Below are 23,901 nucleotides of genomic sequence, written 5' to 3' on the forward strand. Positions count from 1 at the left end.
AATAATAAAATATTGAAATGAACGCAAAACGGCGATAATAAAATTGAAACTTATTATAAGTTCGTAACAACGTCTCTCCTACAAGTATTATTATTACCATCAATTTTATTAAATTGGATATTTGAACTGTGTATACTTTAATGATCCACTCGACAATAATTGATACGTATCTGCATCGCTAATCCTTAAGACGTTTCGCATCACAATCCCTTTTCGTGCAAAATATCTCAAATTGCTATCAATTAAAATCACGTCTTATTTTTGAAGATGTTGCAAATGCAAGTTTATTGTTTCCGAGTATCGTTTACGTTGAACAATCGTTGTTGAATCCATTAAATTATGAAAATTATTTTCGTTCGTTTCAAGATGCCTTTGTTAAAATAATAACTCAATCTAAATATTACAACACGTTATACTGAATTCATTAAACTCGATAACTACGAAGTCATATCGACTGACTGAACTTGAAATCTCATATTTCAAGTTTCTATTTACAGAAGATTAAGCAAGAAAATCTTCCGATAACTCGATATTGCGGTAACGTTTTCATGAAGCCCAGTCTGTGCTTTGATTTTTCCATTAGAAAGGATCCGATAAAAATCTTTTTTTTTCCTATTCTTGTGAACAGAATGTGGGAACCGAAGAAATAACAATTATGAGCTGAGTACAGATGCAATGTCACCCACTAATTCCAACACAGATTAAGGTTTAACACTTTACCTTGCGGTAAATAACAAGACCCTAAAATAATATTGCTATGACTGTGGCTTTTTTATTACATTGTTTACTACACATTGTTTTGATCCTGAGACACTTCTGATTTGCTTAATGATTTATGGGTGTTGATTGTTCGATAACGACTTTATTATTGCGTCCGTTTAAGTTCTCATACTTCATAACTTCATACAGTCGTCTGTTATTAATTCTGGCTATGATTTGTAGTCTCATAATATATCAACAAATGAAGTACAAGATTTCGTAAGGTCCGTTGAATATTGCGAAATCAGTAGAGCAATAGAATCGATGATACAAGAGTAAAAGTGCTCAAAAGTATTGAAGGTGTTCAATATGTATATGTGAAAGCTTTTGCTATGTCATTTATATTTTCAATTTGTCTCCGACTCTCTCTTAAAGTCTCCAAAAGAAATTGATTTTCACTTTTCGCCATCAATTTCGATATTGCACGTACAGATGTTGTTTCCTTTTAACAGATTTTTATACGAATTTGAATACACTGTCAATGCATGCCTAAGCCTATACAACATTAAACTCCTAATTGATCCATAACTTCTATTTAAGTAAATACATAATTTACATAGAAATAAAACTCAAGTCAGCCAATTAAACACCACATTAATCTTGTCTGTTTATAATAAATAGCGAATTTTGAGCCAAAGAGAATACCATGCAATTACATAGCCGAAATTCCATTTTTAGAGCAGAGACACACCGTGACCTATAATAATTTAATTTATGGTCTATATTCTTACGATACTTGAGAAAGGGATAACATTTTATGTATTGGAGCCACTGTTGGGTGTGAAAATTTAAATGGGTCTACGAAGCGAAATAATTCAATAAAACCTGGAATTTGGATCAATACGACACTCCAGTTTAAAATTGTATTTAAGCAATCGCTTTCCACTCTCTCGTGAAAATTATTATCGGTACGTGCAAAAGTTTTCTCGACGAACAACAACAACAATAAGTTTTGCAACTCAACCGTCAATAATCTGGTATTTACGAACCGAAAATGTTAGCCCGACAAGAACAATTAATGTTCATTATGCACACAGGCGACTGGCTCAATGAAAATAAATTGCTGTTGATGTTGATGTAGGGCTAACATGAGTATGTTCAAATTCAAATTATAGCCGCAAATTATTTCGAAATTGTCTTTTTGGATGCCAAAATACTGAATATAAATAAACGTAATTAAATTCTGTGGATAAATATAGGCACACCGAAAAAGTGGAGAATAAACACGAGCCGTCTTTGTAGTAGAGTTTACTGAAATTTTAATAAAATCATTGCAGAAAGAAATGTTCTCGTTTCATGAAAATTAATGCTGTGAATCGGTTTTTGGATTTTCCAGAAAGCTTTTATTAATTCCCATCTCTCCATATATTTTGCATGTATAAATAAGAAGAAATGAAATTCCTTTCGTTTTTGCATTTTACAAGTATTATAATAAAGTTGCTTTACAAAGCATAAATGTGGTTATGGTTGTAATGTGTAGCCGGTATCCATATCAAAATCATTCCATAAAGTTAAAGTTGTGCAATTTTATTACACGGATTATAAGCAAATTGGATTACGAAAATTTATTTACATTTTTACGGCGTGAATCGACCAAAGTTTATTATGGATGAATATTTTGTGTCCTTTTACGGTTGCTTTTATTATTGCTGATCACATAGCGACATTCTAGGTACTGTTGGTGTTCAAAGCTATACGAAAACGGAGGAGGATGAGGAATGAGACGCCAAACGACAAATAGGAGAGAAGGAACTGTTACAGGGTGTAACAGCAGGGTGTATTTCTTGTAGAAAGGTTCGAGGTTATCATTCTACTAAAATAACTACCCATATATCACTACGCCACACCTAAATATTCTGTACACAAAATTTTCGCCGCATATATTTACTATACAGCAAACAATGTAGTGCAATTGACTGATACAGCGGGAAGTGATCCATATTTCATTGAAGGTACAAGCAATTTGACTTTTTGTCACTCCAATTTCATATCTCGTCATAACAATGTGTGGTAACGATTTATTGTTCTCTAAAAATAAACTTTACTGGCATATGGTAATCACGTCCGACATTATGTAGTGCATGTGATGACAATAATTTTTCGTTGGAGAGTAAGGAATTTACAATTTTTTTTATCGCCATTTATCTTTTTTTTTAATAACATCATATGATCGCCATGCACCTGCTTGTATTTTTACGTAGTGTGTAAAATTTTTTTAATGATAAGCGGGAAATTGTTGTCTGTTGTTCGTACATATTTGTTTTGGCTTTCAAGTTGAAAGTTTTTGCGTACGTAAATGAATTACACGGTGCTGTTCTGTAATATGTTAAACACTAAAACCCATAAATCATCATGGTGTGTAATTTTCCCTTTATACCAAACACAAATGTTTGCATTTCATCGTTACAATTTTAAACAGTCATTCGGTGGCAATATGGACTATTTTTCCATGACGACGCATAGAAACGATGCAGTCTGAAATTCCACAGCAAGCAGTTAAATGAAAAAAATACGAATTCATACAAATTCTACAAATCCTTTCGAATATATAGACTATACATACTACAGACGAATATAATTTTCCTCTACAAAAAAGCTCAACTTCGTTTGTTAGTCTAATTACACTATACACGAGTCATTTCTATTCAACAGACGAGTTTTTTTAATGATGATAAAAAACGTGTGCAAGTTTTAAATCGTCGTCAATGTACCCGTTGCATAATAATTTTTAATTACGACTCGAATAAAAAAAATCATCAAATTTTAAAGTTTTACTATCAACGATAAAAACGAGCTACTGTATCATCCAATCTTCTGTTAAGTGTATCGAAACATGAAAAATGTAATTTTCTTTCAATTTTACTGGTCTGCTACACTTTGCTGTAAAATCTAACAGCATGGTATAGGTATACAATCTCCTATCATTCCTTGTAACATTTTTATTGCACATAATATCCATAATAATAAAGAAATAATGAGACTCTCTGTTTAACTATATCCAGAAATCCATTATGTGAGTGCACTTTTCCACAATAATGCCTTGAGCCCGGGTTCCATGACTTTTTGTGTGTAAAAACAAATATCCATTATCTGTGCACGTTAACATCATTCCCCATAAGTCGAATGCTCTAGCTGAATCTCTATACAATTGAACACAATATTTGAACGACTTCAACTTAAAAGATAAAATAGAAGTTAGTTTCGAATGTGGAATAGCAACTAACAGAACTACCATGTATAATAGTGCATAGTGTATACCTCCCCATGTATATATACTAGACTTAAAGTTTTATCATCATGCAATTGCAACGGTTATGAATATAAAACATGCAACCAATAATGGTGGCGTACGAGCAAATATTTGATGTTAAATAAATATATTTCTGTAGAAATCAAATATAAGCATCCGAGTCTAACGTTTTCTTTGTTTTTTTTTTCTTCAAAAATAAATAGTATGAAAAATACATTTTTTGAATTTCGATTTGCATAGATTGAAATCGCATAAAAGCATTTGAATTTCGTGTTTTTTCTGACTGCAAGCAAAAAAATAAATTGTGAGGTCAACGACATAATATTTAGATTGAAGGATTCTATTTACGTAGAGGCGACTCTTCTTTATTGCATTAACTCGCTTGGTATGCCGCCAATGATGAGCTTTACAATAAAAGGATAACTCGTATAATTTTTAACCCATTCATCCGAATAATCACACACAGTCTAAATGAATTTGTGGCTTAACCCAATCAAAATAATTAAATGTGACATATAAAGTTAGCTCAATATTTTTCAATAAGCATTTTGTTGCCATGGTTAATTAGGCGCATGCAGAGCTAATCTCACTTTTCAATTTGCATAATTTTATGAGACTTTCGTATTCATTTCGTGAAATTGGAAATTATTCCATTTCGAAAAAAGTTTTTGCTTCATTCGCTACATTACCAATATTCAGACAGACTTTGTCTGACGAAGACTGACATCGAGGAAATAAATTTTTGAAATATTCATTCATTATATGGCGTACCTGGAGAATAAGTTTTCAGAAGTGCTTAATTCAAACATATTTCTGATATAACTAATGAAGTATTGAATGAGTGTAATAAGTTAAAAGTTTTGTATTTGTGATTGTGAATTGCAAGAGGTGGTGTTTTTTTTAGAAGAATATTTCCTGAAAACTTTCAATGATATAAAATATAAAAATCAATTTTTTCGGGAAGTTTTACCAAGTACAAGTCAAACATTGCATACGAAATGAAAAATTTACACTATGAAGTAGCAAACTTTCAGATTATTACTGTATTTTCGAGGTTGTGCCTGCATACATAACCACCACATTTTGAAGTTAAATTTCAAAAATTGTTTAAACAAAAAACTTCAGAAGGAACTGGAATGTAATAATTTGTGGAAATGTTTGGATAGCATCTAGTCACTTTTCATTAGTTCATTTACGTCTTGTCTATCTGTCTAAAATTCTTGAAAAACAACGAAATTTAGCGCTATGCTAATTTAGTATTTGACAGATCTTCTTTATTTTTTCTCTTGACAATATTGAATCTATTACTTCTGTTATTCTGAGCAAGAGATCGATGAGAAATCTATTACTTCACTAATTTTAGCACACATTTTGCTATAACATTACTCATTCAGCAACGCTTCTTGTGCTTTTTTTAACAGATGATACTCTGATTCGAAAATACTTTAAAACATCGAGGGAAAAGGTTGTCGTTCCAAATTCATATGCAGTGACATCAATGCTACAGGTTAATAGCTACAACCAGAGACACTTTTAAGACTTTTTCAGTGCTTTATGCAGGGGCCCAATTTTTTCTAGTAGGGAGCCCTTACATTACCCTTTAGACTAAGAACACTAGGGGCCCACTGCGGGGGATTTGTTAGAGAGAGCAAGGTCAACTGGGGGGGACGAGACAGGGGCCTGCGGGGGATTTGTCCCACGAACTTGTATGTTAGAAGTGTCTCTGGCTACAACCGTGGCTACAACTTGCAAAACTAATTTTTGTTTTAGATAAAATTTCTTTTTGAATCCAAAGAACTACGTCACTTTACATATTTTCATCAAAGAAGTTTTTTAACGAGAAAATAAAACGTAGAATCTTAATGGAGACTGTAATTATAAACTTGTGAACTTTCCCAGAAACATAAACTAATTTAATGTAAATACATCTCTTTACATCAAAGTGAAACAGGTGAAATCTTGTGTGCACAAACATTGCTACAGCGTTCTGATGTTCACCATAATTTTTTCATTTTTATTTTAAAATTGGTTGCGCCTTAAATTTATTCAGCAATAAGCAGCTTTATCTTTATGAAAATATGATGTTCAAGCTTTACCTATCAAAACCACATTTCTATATTTATGAATAATGATAATTTTATATCAGGCTTCGGTAGAAGAAATATTCGATTGTCAGAAAAATCCATGCAAAATAAGTGACAAAGAAAAAAGGATTTTGATGTGACATATGAATTAAGGTAGTCGGTGAATGTTACACAGCCTCATGATGTGAAATTGAAAAAGCGAATTGGGTTTTTCATTCTTTAAAATACTGGTTGTGTATGCCTTGCGATTGGATAAAATTGAATTCGAATTATTCAGTGAACAATCAATCGTTCGGGTTTTCGAAACCTTTAAAAACCAATCCTTACAAGAATGTTCCCCTCACAAATTAGTGAAAATCTTTTGAATTTTTTTTCTTCGTAACTTTTCATATGAACACTTTTGCTTCACTTTCATTTTAAAAATTTCGTAGACTCTTTCCATTCGTCTTGATAGGCTGTAAAATATGTATAACCACACATAGGAACATTCAAATGGATTTCCATTCTATGTTTGTTTATCTTTGAATATTTATAGGTTGAAATAAAATCGACGAAAAAAGAATTATTTATCCCGAAAAAAATTTCCAATAGAAGCGCAAACACATCGAGATCATTTTCCTTTTGATATGACAGTTTTTTTTGGCAATAAAATTGTTGTGAAAGCGTTTTTTGATGGGGTAAAGGGAAAGAAAATGTTTCTGTGTTTGGTGACGGTGTGTGGTTAATTTTTTTATTGAGTGAATGTTTGATAAGAATGAGGAAGAAAAGTTGAAGCTTCAAGTAATTGACATTCGGTTTTTATTTCTTCTCTCAAATGATGCTTTACTCAGCAGTACGTAGTGTTAGAACCGATGGAAAATTACATTTTTCTTTCTTGAAGGAAATGAATTCACTCATCACGGTTGTCAAAGTTTGTGCGCTAATGTATTGAAAAGGGTCGTCAATAAGTAAATAGATTCGTAGACCGGAGACCTTTAATAAGTCGTTTCACGTACTTTTCCGTTAAAACTTTATTCAATTAGTTTAAAGTTTAAAAAAGACATATTGCCAATTAAATTTTAAAATAAGCGAAATTGTAGCAACGAGTAAGAGATACGTTTTGTATGCATTTATCGTACCCACTGAATGTGAATCAAAACCAATTAAATTATACCAAAGGACGAAATACAATCGCTAAACCGAACTGGTGTGCATACGTTATTTTGCACCAGCTGGTCACATACAATTCCAAATGGGACCAGCTGGTGCAAAATAACGTATGCACACCAGTTCGGTTTAGCGATTGTACCTAAAAACCTTTTGGAAACGACAAACGGTTGTCTGTAACTACTTTAAAAGTTTGGGCTTGTTTTTTAGCGCAAAATCTTTTACTTCATTTGTTTAACCTATCTTTGTACTATGTACAAGCACATCAAATGTAGGCCATCAGTTAGGTTTTTTTGTCATTGCTGTTAACAAATGATTAACCATTGTACTTAGTTGACTTAGTTCCTTCAGAGATGAACTCTATTGGGTGAATGCAACAATTATGAATTCAAAATTGATAAATAAACTAAAACGAGAAAATTTTAGTTACCCAGAAAGATTTTTGTTAGAGAACACACTTAACATTACGCTGTAACGCTGTATACATTACACTCCCTGCTATTGTAGAACGAAAGGTTTCTCTTGCTTGTAGCATCTTGGTAAAACGAATTTTCTCACAGACATAATGTGATAAAATAACTCAAAAACTGAACGTGATCAAATAAATGTTAAACATTCCATTAACACGTAAAAATTGTGTAAATTAAACATTTTTATACCCCATTCGGCTCTTGTGTCAATAGCTAAATGACTATGGAGTTTAGTTGGGAAAAAACTTAACCCATCCAACAATGTGGAATAATTTTGTGGATAGATTTGCAGAAATTTGGCGAAACAGAACCATGGGTCGTAAGTACTTTTATTAAAAGATAATAGAATTAACAAAAGCCATTTTATTACTACTAATTAAGCTAATTCTATGCACAAAAATGTGACTTTAGCTAACCAATTATCAAGCCAAAATAAGCGTTCAATCAAACGCCGTCGAGAACACCATGCATGAGATGAAATCACGAGTTGTTTTCGCACTAAATTGAGGTGTTAATAACTTCAGATTGAGATACACCTTCTGTCATCTTTCTAACCGAACTCAACCAGTCAAGTAAACAATTTGTAATAGCAGCTTGAACTGTAGCTTCGCTAAAATATATTTTGCACAAATTTCTAAAAGTTTACTGTCTACAGAACGTTAGCAAAGTTAGCAATTTTTTATGGAGATTCTGGGTTTCCAATCATTCTCAAATGAACACGAAATAAAAGCCAATTATTTTCGAAATAACAGTATTATCGCAATGTATCCTGTCAGTTAGAGGTTCAATAAACTGGATGAGACTTTCATTTTATAAATCTGCTGAACATGTCACCACTAAAGCCATCGTTATGTTCATTGTTACAAATTGGTTAGAAGTCTCGACGCTTTATACACCGAGCAAAACATTTTTATTTTCGCAGATAACGAACAATTCTTCATACTCTTTAGGATTTACTATTTTAACATGACGTCACAAACGTATATTTAATGAAAATATTACTCGAACGAGAGATATAACAACACAAAACACACCTCACGAACAAAGAGTTATTCACGAGACATGCAATCACACAGAAGTGATATGTTGACATGCTAAAGAAAATTAGTTTCATATAGGAATACTTAAGACGATTGTCTGAGTGTGGAGTGGATATGGTGTTTACTTAATGAAAAAAGGTTAATGCGTCATAATATTTACTTAAACTATTAAAATGATTAATTAAGAACAAGCTGAGTTTGCTGTTGTCGTAATTAGCCGGTTAATTTCTGTATACTATTTTCGTTTGCAATGAGATGATGTTGATAAGTCGAAAAATGTTTCGCTTTATTTACAGACGAATATGTTTGCCAAAATGAGATATAGAAATTCGTACACAGTCATATTTTTTTAATAAATATACCTGGGTCATTCCTAGAAATAGCAGCTACAAGTAGAACGAGTAAACAACGAAATCTCACTGAATTTGCTACAAGAAAATACTAACATTTTTCAATTTAGACAACATTATCGTTCAAGGAAACAAATCTCCCTTTCCTGTGGATACAGTTGAAGTACTAGATTCAAATAAAGCATATTGGTATTGAAGCTCTCACACTCTACAGACTATAGGGGTCGAGTCAAAATGAATCAAAATAATCATGGAGGATACTATCCTCTGGATAGGTCGATAATGGTAGTTTCCATACATGATTTTGTTAGATTAACGGGCTCCGTGGAACTACCTGTACGAATTGACGAAAATGTTGGAATCGGACTACACTATTCGTAGATTTCCTTTTGTTCGTATTGACGCTATTGAGTTTTGTAGTAGAATATGTTTAAATTCGCTACTAAAAATTTCTTGCTAGCACCGATTCTCTACAAAATGTTAAATGTCGAAACAAAAATAGTTTCGTGTTTCAAAGTTTACATCAGAATATTTCTTTTGGATTTTACAATATTTCACTGTTGACGAATGCAAATGGAAATATTGAAGACAAACATTCCTCAGTGTAATTTAAAGACAAATCATAACCGGAAACCGAATCTGTTTTGTAAAGGAATAAAATTCTACCATCCCTTCACTCAATCCTTTGAAGTGTCTGGATTAAGAATGCAAAATTCGTATAAAATATGGGATACAAAGTAAATATAAAAATATTCCAACAAACATTTACACTATGCCATAATACCAACGTGATTTAAAGTTGAGTCTCCTCTTACATCAATTTATAGATAAAGTTTTGCCTTCACTTTGGCGAAATAAGTATAACATAAACAACGAAAAGAACAGTTGCATATTTTCTCATATTTTCGCTACAAATAAATTTATGGAAACGCTGGTATTTGTGCTTTTTAGAAATTGAGTATAGTTTATGGCTCAAGGAATATGGAAACGTCGATACCGTATACAACATTACAACATGCACGTACATTTTGTATACCTAACGATAACTCTCTTTCTTAGACACCAATTTTGTGGTACTATTTCAGTTTTCAACACTAAGTTCAATGGCTTTTATATGTTCTTAAAATCCACTTTTATCACATAATTTTTTGAAATAGAAGTAAAAGTTTTATGACGAAATATACTATAGAGCACACCACTTGGTATTTCGTTTCCTCTTCGATATGGCTGTGCTATTTTTATAAGAAAAATATTTTCCAAATAACTTCATTTTCTTATAACTATTAGACAATCAGAGTGAGGAAAGATCTTAAGGTCCATTCATAAAATGACAGTCTAAATTCTAGAAGGAGAGGGTAGTCAGTTAAGCATAGCACACTATAAGTAATAAATAAATGAAAACGTAGGATACTGCTACATCGTGATCCCAATGAAATTGATATGCATCTGTTAGTAATAATAGATTAAGATTGGCTCGTTCGGAATGTGTATCTTATGTAGATGGAAGCACAGGGTTTCGGTGGGATTTGAAATTAAGTTTCTCTATGTTGCCCAAATTGCAATGTCAAACATATGTTCAAGGTACTCTGTATTCTTTTAAAACAATAGTTGTGGGTACTTTTTGCACAACTATATATTTCGTATTGTGCATTGCCGGGAATGATCTAAAAATATACTGAAAAGTAAAAATAAAACTATTAAATTCAGCATTATATAGAAGCTAAAAGCTTTTTTTTCTTACAAGAAACAAGAATACAATTTATACTGAGGGTCGTTTTATTACTTTTCCTTTCTCTTGTAACATCAGATATAAGGGAAAAGTTGTTATAATTTAATTTGATGCAGCGATATGAATTTCTAGGCTATTTAGAAATTTTACTTTATTCAAAAAGACCATCCTACTTGAATGAACTTTTGTCGCAAAAAAATTAATGGACACAGTTTTTGTTATGCTAATTGTATACAGACATATGGCGTTCAAAAAAACAATGAAAAAGAATCCAGTGCCTGCGGAAAAGAACGAACGTGACGAATAATAGCTGATAATAACTAAGACAGAAGAAAATATATGATTCGACACGAATTTCGTTGAAATCCATTCATTTGGCAAAATATCGCTGCTGAGGCACCCTAGTTCCTAGCAGGACTGATTAAGGTATCTGTACGATAATGTCTATTTTGTGTTTAATTTGTGATGCATATCGATTAGAATACCTCCTGGTCACCCACATATTCGATAAGATAAGAATATTAAATATTCACAACGACAACCATATAAATATTTAAAACCATGTATATGGTAACCGTATGAATCGATAATTTCTTGTTCCACCGAAGACACAAAGCATAATATAAATTTTTCTTTTCTGAAACTAAGTTGATAAACTTTCAATATTCACGTAATCGTTGATGATATTATACAATACGTAAGGGAAAAATAGCACCCTAATCCTATCTTAAGATTGGTTCTTTAGATATATTCTTATATATATGGGGTACATACAAGCAAAATTGAAAATAAATTTACTGGAATGAAACAATAATTTTATCGCTATAAAGAGGCTTAGCCTAATGTGTGTTAGATGTCTATTATGCTGCGTATTTACGGTTATAAATGGCAAATAAATCTATACTTCATTTAATGCTAGTAGAAGCGAACAAAATATGTTACTGTAGAAAAATATTTAAAGAAAATACTCAACGTATTAGCTTTAATTATAATTACAGTGCACGTGAGTGAATTTTAGATAGAAATTTGCTTCAGCTATTTTTCAGACGTAGAAGCAGTTTTCTTTATGTATGATGGACCAGTTGAAAATCGGTGATGCAAACTTCCAGCTAAATTGCACTGACGTCCGCTGTATTCTCCTTTATAAATGCAACTTATCCTTATTTTATCATGGCAATTTGTGCACGAATGGATAATAGATAATAGATTGCGATTTTCACTTATAATTATAATTTGACGTGACAGTTGAAAGTTATAAGTGATCCCTCTATGTACTTTGAAGTTATGTATAATTTTCCAGTTGTGCGTCAAGTTATAATTATAAGTGAAAATCGCGATCTCCCTATTACTACCGAAAGTTTGACTTTTCGTACCACCTTCGGGTCCATAGGTTAGTTCAGTCAGTTTAAGCCGTAAACTAACCAAAACTTTTGTGTTGCTGAGACCGACAATTTATGCTGCGTTTTCCATTGTTTGACGTATGACGGATGACACAGCATAACAAATTGTCGATCTCAGCAACTCAATCGCTCGTGTGTTGTCGGTAGTAGATGTTGAAAATAATATTTGTTTCAAAATTTTTTTATTTTTTCTACTTCCGTTTTCATTTCTTCTACATGTAGATCATATCAATCCATCAAAAGTTTTGTATATCTCTCCTGTAGACATTATGCTTCTTTGTTTAAACAACTGGGAAAATGAAAAACATTGTACAACAAAGTTAAGTCGAACTTGTTCAACTTTTTTTTGTCCAAGCTGAATGTATACCAACCCAATAAAACGCCGGAGCTGGATAGGTGTAAAACCGTACTCAAAAACAATGGCTGAATATCGATTGATTTACCTTACCAAGAATTCATAGTTTGACGATTTGAATATTTCTTTTCTTTTACATCATAACGAAAGTTTGTGTAAACTTTACATACGGTAATAATGTGTGCTATACTTTAGCATCACATAAAAAATACAACAATGACATGCAATGAGCTGTGCCAGTTAAATGTAAGTGCATGAAACTTGTAAAAACAGTGGTACATAAAATAAATATAGCCTTCCTTAATACCAATCCAGAAGAAAAGTTGAAAAACATTTTTCGATGAAACTATTTTCCGAATGGTTTTATTATGTTAAGTTGGTGATGATGAATATTTTTTTTATCTCTGTAGCACAATAGAGAATTCGGTGCGTTGTCTTTTTCATGTTATTGGTAGGAAGTTACATCCCTATTTTTATTTTCCTGTATATACACATGTTTATATGTATACTACACAGTCTGAGCTGATGATGTTCTCGATGGTGTGGTAACATAAACTGATTGAACGAAACTTTATTTTTTCTATTTATATATGTGCGGAAGCTTTAACAAGTTTTACTCGGGTCAATGGAAGCTTAAAGATATTTCATTCTTGATACATGCTGGAGGAAAAGTTAAGCAATTTACAGATTAGATTTGGTGAATGAACATTTACAATCACATTTACGGTAGTAAATAATCCATTCTTGGTTATAATTCTATTTGTTATTTTCGGAATGTATTTGAGGTGAACGAACTGATTAATGCTGTCTGGTACTTACGTGTGTGTATTATGATAGATTCGGATGTCTTTTGTTTTATGAATTTGTATGGTAGATCACCCCAAGGTTATATTGAATCTGAATACGATTTGTACGGTTTCATTTAGGAATTATGTTATGTTCAGTGATGTGTACCTTACATTTAGGATAAATGAAAGATATCACAGAATTAACTTCGTTCGTCAGTGTAGCATTACATTATCGTGCTGCAGTATTTCATTTTATGATTTTTATCTGGCAACTAAAGTGGAAGCAAATTAAAATGAGCGACTCTCAGCGTATCCAGATTTGAAAGCCAGTATAGTCTTACATACCGTCCATTTGAACTGTTTATATTGCTTTTGTTAGGTTTATTATCTGTAAACAGTTTTAATGCACAATTATAAGCTCGACTTTGAAGTATAAAGGTGCGCACGCAAGCTCAATACATTAAAAATCTTCATAATCAATCATTCCAATTTACCCTACCTTTACCTACTTTATTAGTGGCTATTTTTAAAACCTTACTTGGGATGGGATGGCTCAGCGGTTACGTACTGGCCTTTTACTAAAATGATCAGGGTTCGATTCCCGTGTCAGACAATCCCACATGGAATTTTAATAGCGATTACATCGCATTGGCAACGTCCTAAATTTCACTCAAGCTTCATAATTTGGGTAGTTGCAATTTAGTGGCTGTAATGTATACATTAGGTACAGATTGCACTTGTTGCTGGTCGTAAAAGGCTGTTAGTGAGGTCTTTAAACAAATCGAACTCGTAAGACGTTGCAATAAAAAGAAACGAATCTTTACTTATCGACACTATCATCTATTCGCCGATGTGTAACAAAAAAGAAAAACAAATTAAATACGTCCGTGATCTACATCCATCCGCGCTTCTGATTTTTTTCACCTACTGCAAACATAGGAACGGTCAATATAAATGTATCCCTAGATACTAATTTCTTGCTTCGAAAGACTGAACACTGAATCGTTTAAAATATTATTGGTATGAATTGAACTGTAAAGTAAAATGCTTTTGATATACGAAGAGAAGATACTATTTCAATAGGTATTCCCAAGTGACCACTTCGTCAATTGTGTTCTTAAAAGTCTGATGACGTGTACGATACAAATAAGACTGTCAGCCAATACGAAAAAAGGGAAGAAATTCTTAATTAAGATTCGCTCAATCAAATATATTTCGATTTAATTTTCATTTATATGAAGAGGTTATTGGAAATGGAATCATTTTTATGACGTAATTATGATTGTTTTATAGATAATTTTTTTTCTATCTAAAAATATATTAGTCTTCAACACATAAAAGTGTATATTATATACCATACCATATAGTCTCACAATAATAAAGCAATAAGTGTTTGCTGTATCGCCTCTTCAATTTTTTTTTTTATTATTATTTATATGATGGGTGTTAATGGTGCTGTACTATTGGAATGTGATTTGATGATGAGCAATCCTTTCTGGTTACGTCAGAGGTCAGAATATAACTCAATTTTGCTGTGATGCCGATGCCGAATTGTGTTTCATAATTTCCGCAAATATCCAATCTACGGGTTTGATTTCAGTTTTTTTCTCTCTGTCTTTTATTACGTTTGATTGTGTTGATGCCGTGTTGATGGTGATAAGAATGACGAATTGGTATTTTGGAATAAATACTCTGACATGATATATCCAAAACAATTGAGACTGAATGAAAATCAATAGAAAATGAAATTACGGAAATAATTTTTTTTTATAGTGTCGTGGTTTTTTAATAGATTTATGGTGTTGGAAATGAAAGCTTCCTGGTTACCGCTGTTTCTAGACAATGATTTTAATCTTTTTATTAAACGACACCGATGAATTCACTAGTGATCTATTTTAAGGGACAAAAAAATCAATTTACTTTTTACTGCTTGTGAATAAGCTGGTACTTCCTTGTTTCGAGTTCAGCAGTTACTTGTATGAAAGTAAAAGTAATTAACCTGTAATCGACAACGACAGCAATAATAACCGACAAGCTCTGACCGATGAGATCTTATACAGCAAAAGACATGTGAAAACAAATGAAGTAAAAGATTTCTGAAATAAATCTCTGAAAATATTTGATCAAATGAAGTAATAGATCATAGTAAAACTGTTAATATGCTTGCCGTCTGTGACAGGTTAATACTTAAGCATTGCCATTAGGTACGAATACAAAAAAATAGTATTCTTTTTAGGATCGATTATTATCAGCTCACAATAATAAATAGATAAGATAAATATTTAAATTTGTTTAATGTGTACATATAGACATACATTAGGCTCTAGTACAATATTGGTCGTGTGACAAAGCATATTAATTCAAGATTAAAATTTTATTTGTTTGTTTTTCATCTCTAGTTATATCAAAATCGAATAAAACTTATTTTGAGGAAAAGAGAAATCATTTCAACGAGGAAATCAAGAAGTGTGCAAAACATAAATTCTCATCGTTTCGAGATTATGTTCAGGAAAATTTCGACAAGCTTTTTGTTGTAGTTAGATTAGATTTTTCCAATAACCTCTCATAGCACACGCGTTTTTGCGGCACGTGCAATATCTTTTCTCTCATTACATTTAAGTGAGGCTTTATTAGGGTACTCCAAATTTCATTTTTTTTAGAGTCGTGGATGACACCGGATATAAAAGTTAGCATATCAAAGAAATAGGGACCAGTTATACACATGCAAGTCTGATGTTGTTAAGTATGACTAAATGATCAAATATTTTCAGAATGTATCGCCTCGCAACCTTATGTTTGACTTAAAAAGTGACTCAATGGATTTCAAAATCTCCCGGTTTCATCCACAACTAAAAAAAGTGGAAATTTGATGCACCCAGTGCCGATGTAACTAAAAAAATTTAGTATGTCACTTCAAGCATGCTGGGCCTGGTATACAAACCATTATATCGAAATTAAAATTTGATTGAACCCATCCATGACACAAATATTTTATTTATTAAGTTGATTGAAATAGAATTCCTTTGATCTTGTACCATATAAATTTAGACATGTAAAATATTACAATTTGAATTGGAATTCAACAACAAAACGTTTAGTGCCGAAGGACCAGTTCCTGTTTCATTCCTTTTGATATATTAAATATTGTCATGTATCATAATGGAATTAGGGGAATTAGAAATTGCAATAAGAAAAATTGACTTTTAGAAGGGTAGCCCAGCTTTTATACGAGTGTAAACGTTCTCGTATAAATGGTCCTTATCAACTACACTAATCCATTGTTAACCGTTTCTACTGTTCAATTATAAAAGACATAAACTGACAGCAGACGGCGTCAGGCATTGAAAAGTACCAAACAGAAATATTGTAACTGATTTTTCCTATGTATTCCAACACTACTACATTCTTTTCGCTAAGAATGAGTAAAGCTCACATCATTTCAGTAGATAATAACATCGCTTGGTATCACTTCAACGGAATTTCCCATCCGTTTGTTCGCAGTTATATATCACATTGTTATTATGCTTGCGAAATTCCTTTCATTGCAAATTAAGTAAAATTGTATTTTATTCAAGGTTCCCGATAGAAAAGAGTATGTGAAAAACGTATTGACAAACCCCACACCATCATTAAATACCATTATCGATGGTAACGTCGTCGCTAGGTACTTTTGTAAACATATTTTCAATATTATATTTAAGTAGAGTCGCTGGATGACATCCAGTGGATGTGGATATAAATTCGTTAGTAATTGAAGGAAATGTTTCCCGCATATCAAGATCAAGGATATATTGATTTGCTCAATTCGCTCATATTACGTTTTCTTATATTTTCTTTTTATTGAAAAGAACGTACAAAGTACCCGTTTTATGTTACTAATGTAAGAGAAGAAAGAATTCGCAATACAATTATCTCAGCTGTATATTTACTTTGGACCTGATTTAAAACTACTGGTTCAGTTGATCTCACGGTGGTGCAGATTTGCTTCATTCTAGTTTGGGTAATACAACTCCATTTCCTCATAATGTGAAATGTCTCAGAAATTTTTACACTCTGGCAAAGCTGAAATTATTTCGTCCTACCTTTTCTTTCCTTCACCTCCGGTTTTTTGGTATCGTTTGACAACCATAGGAAACCTGTCAATATTTCACATTCCAAAACAAAAATTTTACCCTCTCAGGACTATCACGTACAGATTTTAAAGAGCATATCAAATAAAATGCTTGTGTAAATTTACCTAAAGGGTCCAATATTTATCAAAAGAAAACCGCACGAGCTAACGACATAACTTAATTAATTATGAGAAAATCAACGACTACACGAAGGAAAGCCTCGTGAAAAGCCACCCAATTAGGTACAACAGAATAAAGGCAATGAAATGAAGCGTACTTCTATTTTCTCTTATATATGCACCATAGAGAACCTCCATGTCGTAGCAATACTCCATAAAAAATAATTAACGTTTTCTTTGAACTTAATCTTATATTGAGGGTGATATTATTGTTTCCTGAAATTATCGTACTCAAAGCATTGGAACCATTCATGAATAATCGTCGGCATATATATGATGGAATTGCCGCAAGTTTGATAACATCAAGCATTAATGTAGAATGGGAAATTAATGTTACACGTAACTTGTGGTAAAATGATGTATGATCGCTATAATTCAATCAATATCATCTTACACTGATTTAAAACAGAAATGTAATTCACCGCAAAATTGTGCTGTAATACTAAACTTCATATCTGTATTCAGAGCTGAATAAGAAAGTATCACAACATGATGAAAGCTGGAAGAAAAATGAGTTTTCCTTCCAGTGACAAATATTTTTTTTTCACTTCTCCTTTTAAATCAAATAACAGAAAAGTCGAAAATTTATTCACAAAAAATGATAAACGACATTTTTGAGAAGATTTTCCCTTTGCATTTTAGGTTTTTCATTCAAAGTGAAACAAAAATAATTTTTTATTAAAATACGTTCGGCGTAGAATGTGTCGCTTTTTACAAATACATAAAATTGTATTTAGACGATGGGAACGTAATATTGTGTACGGATATTTGGCTTTTTTTTGTAAAATAGAATGAAATCCCCGAAAATATTGTCATATTTAGCGCTACATAATACCCATAAACAAAACGTATTATGCGATAAGATGAATGTGATTCCGTTACGTAATTTAGGACTTTTGCTTTGGGCGGTAATGGTATATGTGTTGTGTCAAACCACCTAGCACGGTAATGGTGCTTTGGTTGTATTCACAATTTACTGATCGTGGCATCGTGGAGTGAGTTGTCATCTCCAAGTTTAACTATTTCGTTAAGTACCATTTGTAAGCCCAATGAACCCTGAAATGTGTTAAGTTGGCGTTCTCATTTCGGTTAGATTTTGTGTTTGTACTTTAATCGCTCAATGCATATAGCTCGTTAATCTTTTCGTTAGCGTATAGTGTGTTTGTCAGTTAAAGAAAGGCGTATGTCGTCCTCTTATTAGCTGCACATTGTATTTCTATTAACAATACGGTTTATCATTAAATGTTAGGAATTTCATGTTCATGTACAATGTACGTTCACTCTTCGTTCAAAGAACAACGGAAAATGTTCGAAATATACGACTATTGTGTTCGTTGCTTTGAAGTAATGTATTATGCCTCAGAATCAGAACAGTGATAAGTTGTTGTATAAAGAAGTTTTACAAACAATTGTTTGCTTATACTTAATTAAAATCAATAAATTAACTGTTGTTATGCTTAAATCGAAAACTTTTAGTAATCAATTGTTGCACATAGGGAAATTTAATATAAAATTTTAATATAAAACTTTCCGTGTAGCTTAATTGCTTACGGGGTTTCAATCCTTTGAATAGGTTTTAAAATCGTCTGCATACAATACAGTTTCGAAACCATTGATGCATCTCCATCTCAATGGAACTGTTGATAACTATCGACTTATTTTTATATAGTTTTTTATTTTTATTTTCGTTTAACAGCATTGTGAGCTGCTGAGGCAAAAATAAACTTAATAAAGAAATATTCTGTTTGTTCTAATAATAAACGCTCGCTCAGATAGTTTTTTTTTAAACAATGAAGATTAATCGAAACAGTGAGTGAAAAGATTGCCACAAATAACATAATTTTCAATTAAAAATTACCCCATGGGATTTAACTGTATGTTTGAACTAATGGCCTGAAGCAGCTCTGGCGGAAGATTGGGCAAGTTATGTTTACGTTACTCATTAGAATAATTTACTGCGTTTCTACCACTTTATTCACTTTGCAAACTTCATAACATTTCTTCTATTGGAGCTTCTTTTTCTAGAATAAGACGTATTGTAATCGTTTATGCCACGCAGCATCACAATAATGTTTGAGAAGTTCGATCTTCAGATGCCTTTGTTGTATAAAACGTTGTAAGAATCTCGTCGCAAGTGCTTTATAATATTTAATAAAGCTCTTTGCGCTCGATGTCGTAATGGTTATTTATGACATCGAGATCAAAATACTTTATTAGGCTCTAGATGTGACATTACGACACGAGGCCGCATAGTTTACATATATTGCATATTATGATGCTGAGTTGCATAAATAATCGTTTATTATCGTAAAGCTGCTACTCCTTTTTTTTCATAGCAACTCTTCTGCAGCTTCTTTTTTAAGCATGCAATTCCTTTTTTACAAGCCAATCTTTTAAATGGTTTCCCCCTTGACCTGACGTCATTTTGCAGTTTCTTTTATTTCTGTTTTAAATAACTCAATACGACTTTATGTTCATAATAATGATGTCGATTGAAATGATTGATGGGTGTCAAGAATTTCGTACGGTTCAAAAACAAACTTTTCCTAACTAGTGCTGAAATATCGCGACTTTGTCGCTTATTTGCCAACGTTGTTTCTAGCTTTTTTTAGCAAATTCGATAGAAACCTCTCATTCGCTAAAAAAAAAAACATTTTAGCATGCGTTAGCAAATAGTATTTTTCGTAACAAGACAGGAAATAGCGATTTTTTCAGCACCAGTCCTAAGTTTTCCTCACGAGCGAAGCGAAAATCCATTCAACAACGTTTTGTGCACCGGACAACTGAAATAGACAAAACAAATATATGAATGTGAATAGCCAAGCCATATTAAATTTGTGCAATCGAATAGTCATGGAAAAATTCATTCAAAACCGTTCTCACACGATAAATCGTAAAGAGATGAAATTTTTTCCAGCACGATATACAGTCAAAGGCAGTCAATTTTCAGCATAAATTAGCTTCAGCTGTTTTTCAGCTGATCCATACAAACAATCACAACCGTTTATACGTCTTTATACGGTTTTACCACTATCATGCGCGTGCGTGTAGCAGCTTCAACCGTATGAACAAGGAAAACCAGTTTTGATTGTATGTGTGGATCAGCTGAAAAACAGCTGAAGCAAATTAATGCTGAAAATTGACTGCCTTTGACTGTATCGTTCGGGAAAACCTGACATTTCATAACAAAAAATCATGGCAAAATATGCCGTATTTCAGTTGTGCGGTGCACAAATAACTATTTCCTCTCTAATGAAAGAACAATTTGGATGTTCTCTTTTACACTTTCAGCTCATATAATCACACAGACCCTCTCTGCCCGACCCATTTTTTTGGTGCAATATCTGTACATTGAAGATAAAAAAAATGCAAATTTCAATATAAAATAACGTCTAATTGACTTAGTCGAGTTATTTTCTGTAAAAATTTATTTTCCATTCAATTGTTTCAACATAAATAAATCAACCCCTTCACAACTGTCGAATATAGCAGCATTATGTTGATAGAACCTCGGTTTTCAATGAACGAAATTTTGAATTAAAATGATGGCAAAATAAATTATCCCAAAATAATTTATTGTAACCATATAGCCATTTAAAGGAAGGAATTTAATTTAAACATTTTTGATGTTTATCTGATGATTTCATCATCCAAAATAGGAGCGGGTGTGTGTGTAATAATGGTAAATGCAAAACTTTTCGATGAAAATATACAATCATGGGTATAATAGTAATCGAATAATAGTTTGGTAATATTTCGTACAGCATATGTTAATGCTACATTATTTACAAATCATATATATGAGAGCGGTGAATGGTTCGGAATAGGGTATTTTATTTAGTAAATGAGGTTCTATTCCAGGGCAAATGGAAGACAAATAAATGGAACTTTGAATTCAACCTTTTCGTTGTGATAATCCGTTGATTCACTTCAAGTCTTCGTTGGAGAGCTGACTGCTGACTAATAAAAAAAAATATAATTTTTTTTTGCAGATATCACAGCCGATCAAGTGAGTGCATATCTGAAGGATCATCCGGACTTTCTTGAACACCATGTCATGGAAGAAGTTGAGCTGGAGCAATTGGAACGGTGGATGATCAGACGAACTCAACGGGCTAGAAAACAAACTCTACCAATGGGAAAAAATGGCCGTAAAACTAGTCTATCTAGGTTTGTATATTGAAACAAATATGTGACCACTCTTCGCACAATATAATATCAACTGAGATCCAGGACAACTTATCTCAAAAGTCCTTTAAACAATACCACCCTAGTCTTTCGAACAAAGCCAACTGTGCCAACATCACATGCAACAAAAATTTTATGCTTTAAATAAGCACAAGACTATGGAAACATGGCAAGCACGTAGTTGAAAAACGTCCTCCTCCATACCACAACTAAAAATTTCATTTTGAAAACAGTACAAATTATAGGTGGAAATTCTGTGTTCATGCCGACAAACGACAAATGCTTCTCGACCTAACACACTCTCTTCAAATACGTCCCACTCGTGCTCATGTCCTATGGGAGCTCGCAAATTGTATATCGTCAGGTGAAAATTACTTGTTTTGAATTACCAATTCAAGTATGAATTTTGAATATTTTTTCTTTGCAAAATTTACAGCTGTTGGTGCTGATGGCTTTCGATTATATTTAGCTGAAACTGGAGATCCGGACATATTGTCGTTGTACATTGGATCTGATGTTGGGGAACCAAGACTGGAGAAGGTTAAATGTGGCCTTACTGTACCTACATATGTTGCTAGAACTCGCGAAGCAATACGTCTTTCGAGGGGTGATGTGGATCCACGATTCCCAGAAGGGTTATCTAGAAAGGTGCTAATAAGATTTCTCACACATTTTTTCATGTGTTAACTTGGAGTGATTTAAATTTTAGGGTGAAATAGCGCATCACATTCTTTGCCAAGCCATAACTCAGCCGGATGGAGACCTAGTCGCTGTGTTAGAGTTAATTCGAAAAGAGGACGGTCTACCATTTCATGAGGAGGACGAAGAAATAGCCTGCAGCTACTTAGTTTGGGGAGGCATTGCACTTCATGTATGTGCGAAATTGTTAATCCGAGCTAGCCTGAAGATGTAAATTTTAATATTCTTTCAGTACGCTCATCTGTTCCTGAATATCAATAAACAAAGGAAACTGAACGACTTCTTGTTGGCTGTTGTTAAGTGCGATAATATCTTCAAAGTTAACGGAACTTCAAACTAAATTCAAATCTTGTATTACACAGATCAATTTTCCAAGATATGGTCAGCATGGACATGCTGGTAATAAAAATTATGAACTTCGCACAACGACTTGTTGACGCTGATCGGGCGTCCTTGTTTTTGGTCGATTCGAAGAGCAAGGAACTTTACGCAACCATTTTCGATGTGGGCATCGATTGTAGTAATTTAAACCATGGTTCTGATTCTGGTGGAGAAGAGAACGGCAAGCAACCACCATCACGAGAGATTCGATTTCCGATTGGAACTGGCATTGCTGGACAGGTTGCACTGAGCGGTGAAATTCTAAATATCGTGGATGCATATTCCGATCCACGATTTAATCGTACTGTGGATGCGATAACTGGCTACAAAACGGAAACTATTTTATGCATGCCGATTTACATTAGAGGATCGCTGATTGGAGTCGTCCAAATGGTAAACAAGCGGTTAGGCTATTTTACCAAAGATGACGAAGAAGCTTTTCAAATGTTCGCCGTTTACTGTGGCCTGGCACTACATCATGCTAAATTATACGATAAAATACGCCGTTCAGAGCAGAAATATAAGGTTGCGCTTGAGGTGCTCAGCTACCACAATACGAGCACGGCAGAAGAAGTGCAAAACTGTCTCACACAAGGCATTCCTGAAAGCGTTGAGCACATCGACAGCTACTACTTTAATCCGTTTGACTATGACGATTTTGGGAAAGCAAAGTGTGCCATTTACATGTTCATCGATTTATTTGGATTACAACGTTTTGATAAGGCTAGTCTGATTCGATTTACTTTAACAATCAAGAAGAACTACAGGCGTGTTCCGTACCACAATTGGTAATATTCTTTCTGTGAAGGCTTATAAGCCAACTTCCACTAATCAGTTTCTCATTTTCTTAAGGACTCATGGCTTTTCTGTAGCCAATACCATGTACAGCGTTATTAAAAGCAGTGTGGATGCTTTTCGATCGAACGAGGTAGGTTATAGGTGTATCAGATTCCTGGGCTAAGTTAATAATT

General features: G+C 32.9%; 1 protein-coding gene across 4 annotated transcripts in view; it reads left to right on the top strand.

Moving 5' to 3' along the window:
• The window catches only part of LOC119081234 (probable 3',5'-cyclic phosphodiesterase pde-5), a 39,890-nt gene that overhangs the window by 14,537 nt on the left and 1,452 nt on the right, over positions 1-23,901 (top strand). For 2 of the 4 annotated variants that reach the window (XM_037189962.1, XM_037189960.1), the window contains exons 2-9: positions 7,747-8,028; positions 21,655-21,832; positions 22,096-22,214; positions 22,287-22,498; positions 22,560-22,721; positions 22,782-22,849; positions 22,912-23,718; positions 23,783-23,858. In XM_037189962.1, coding sequence (XP_037045857.1) covers positions 7,971-8,028; positions 21,655-21,832; positions 22,096-22,214; positions 22,287-22,498; positions 22,560-22,721; positions 22,782-22,849; positions 22,912-23,718; positions 23,783-23,858 — 1,680 coding nt within the window. In that variant the 5' untranslated portion in view covers positions 7,747-7,970. Of the gene's footprint in view, positions 1-7,578; positions 8,029-21,654; positions 21,833-22,095; positions 22,215-22,286; positions 22,499-22,559; positions 22,722-22,781; positions 22,850-22,911; positions 23,719-23,782; positions 23,859-23,901 lie in introns of those variants that run through there. The other 2 variants (XM_037189961.1, XM_037189959.1) reach the window with 2 other exon arrangements.

This window comes from Bradysia coprophila, unplaced genomic scaffold (genome assembly GCF_014529535.1).
Source record: "Bradysia coprophila strain Holo2 unplaced genomic scaffold, BU_Bcop_v1 contig_358, whole genome shotgun sequence".
Taxonomy (NCBI): Eukaryota; Metazoa; Arthropoda; class Insecta; order Diptera; family Sciaridae; genus Bradysia; species Bradysia coprophila.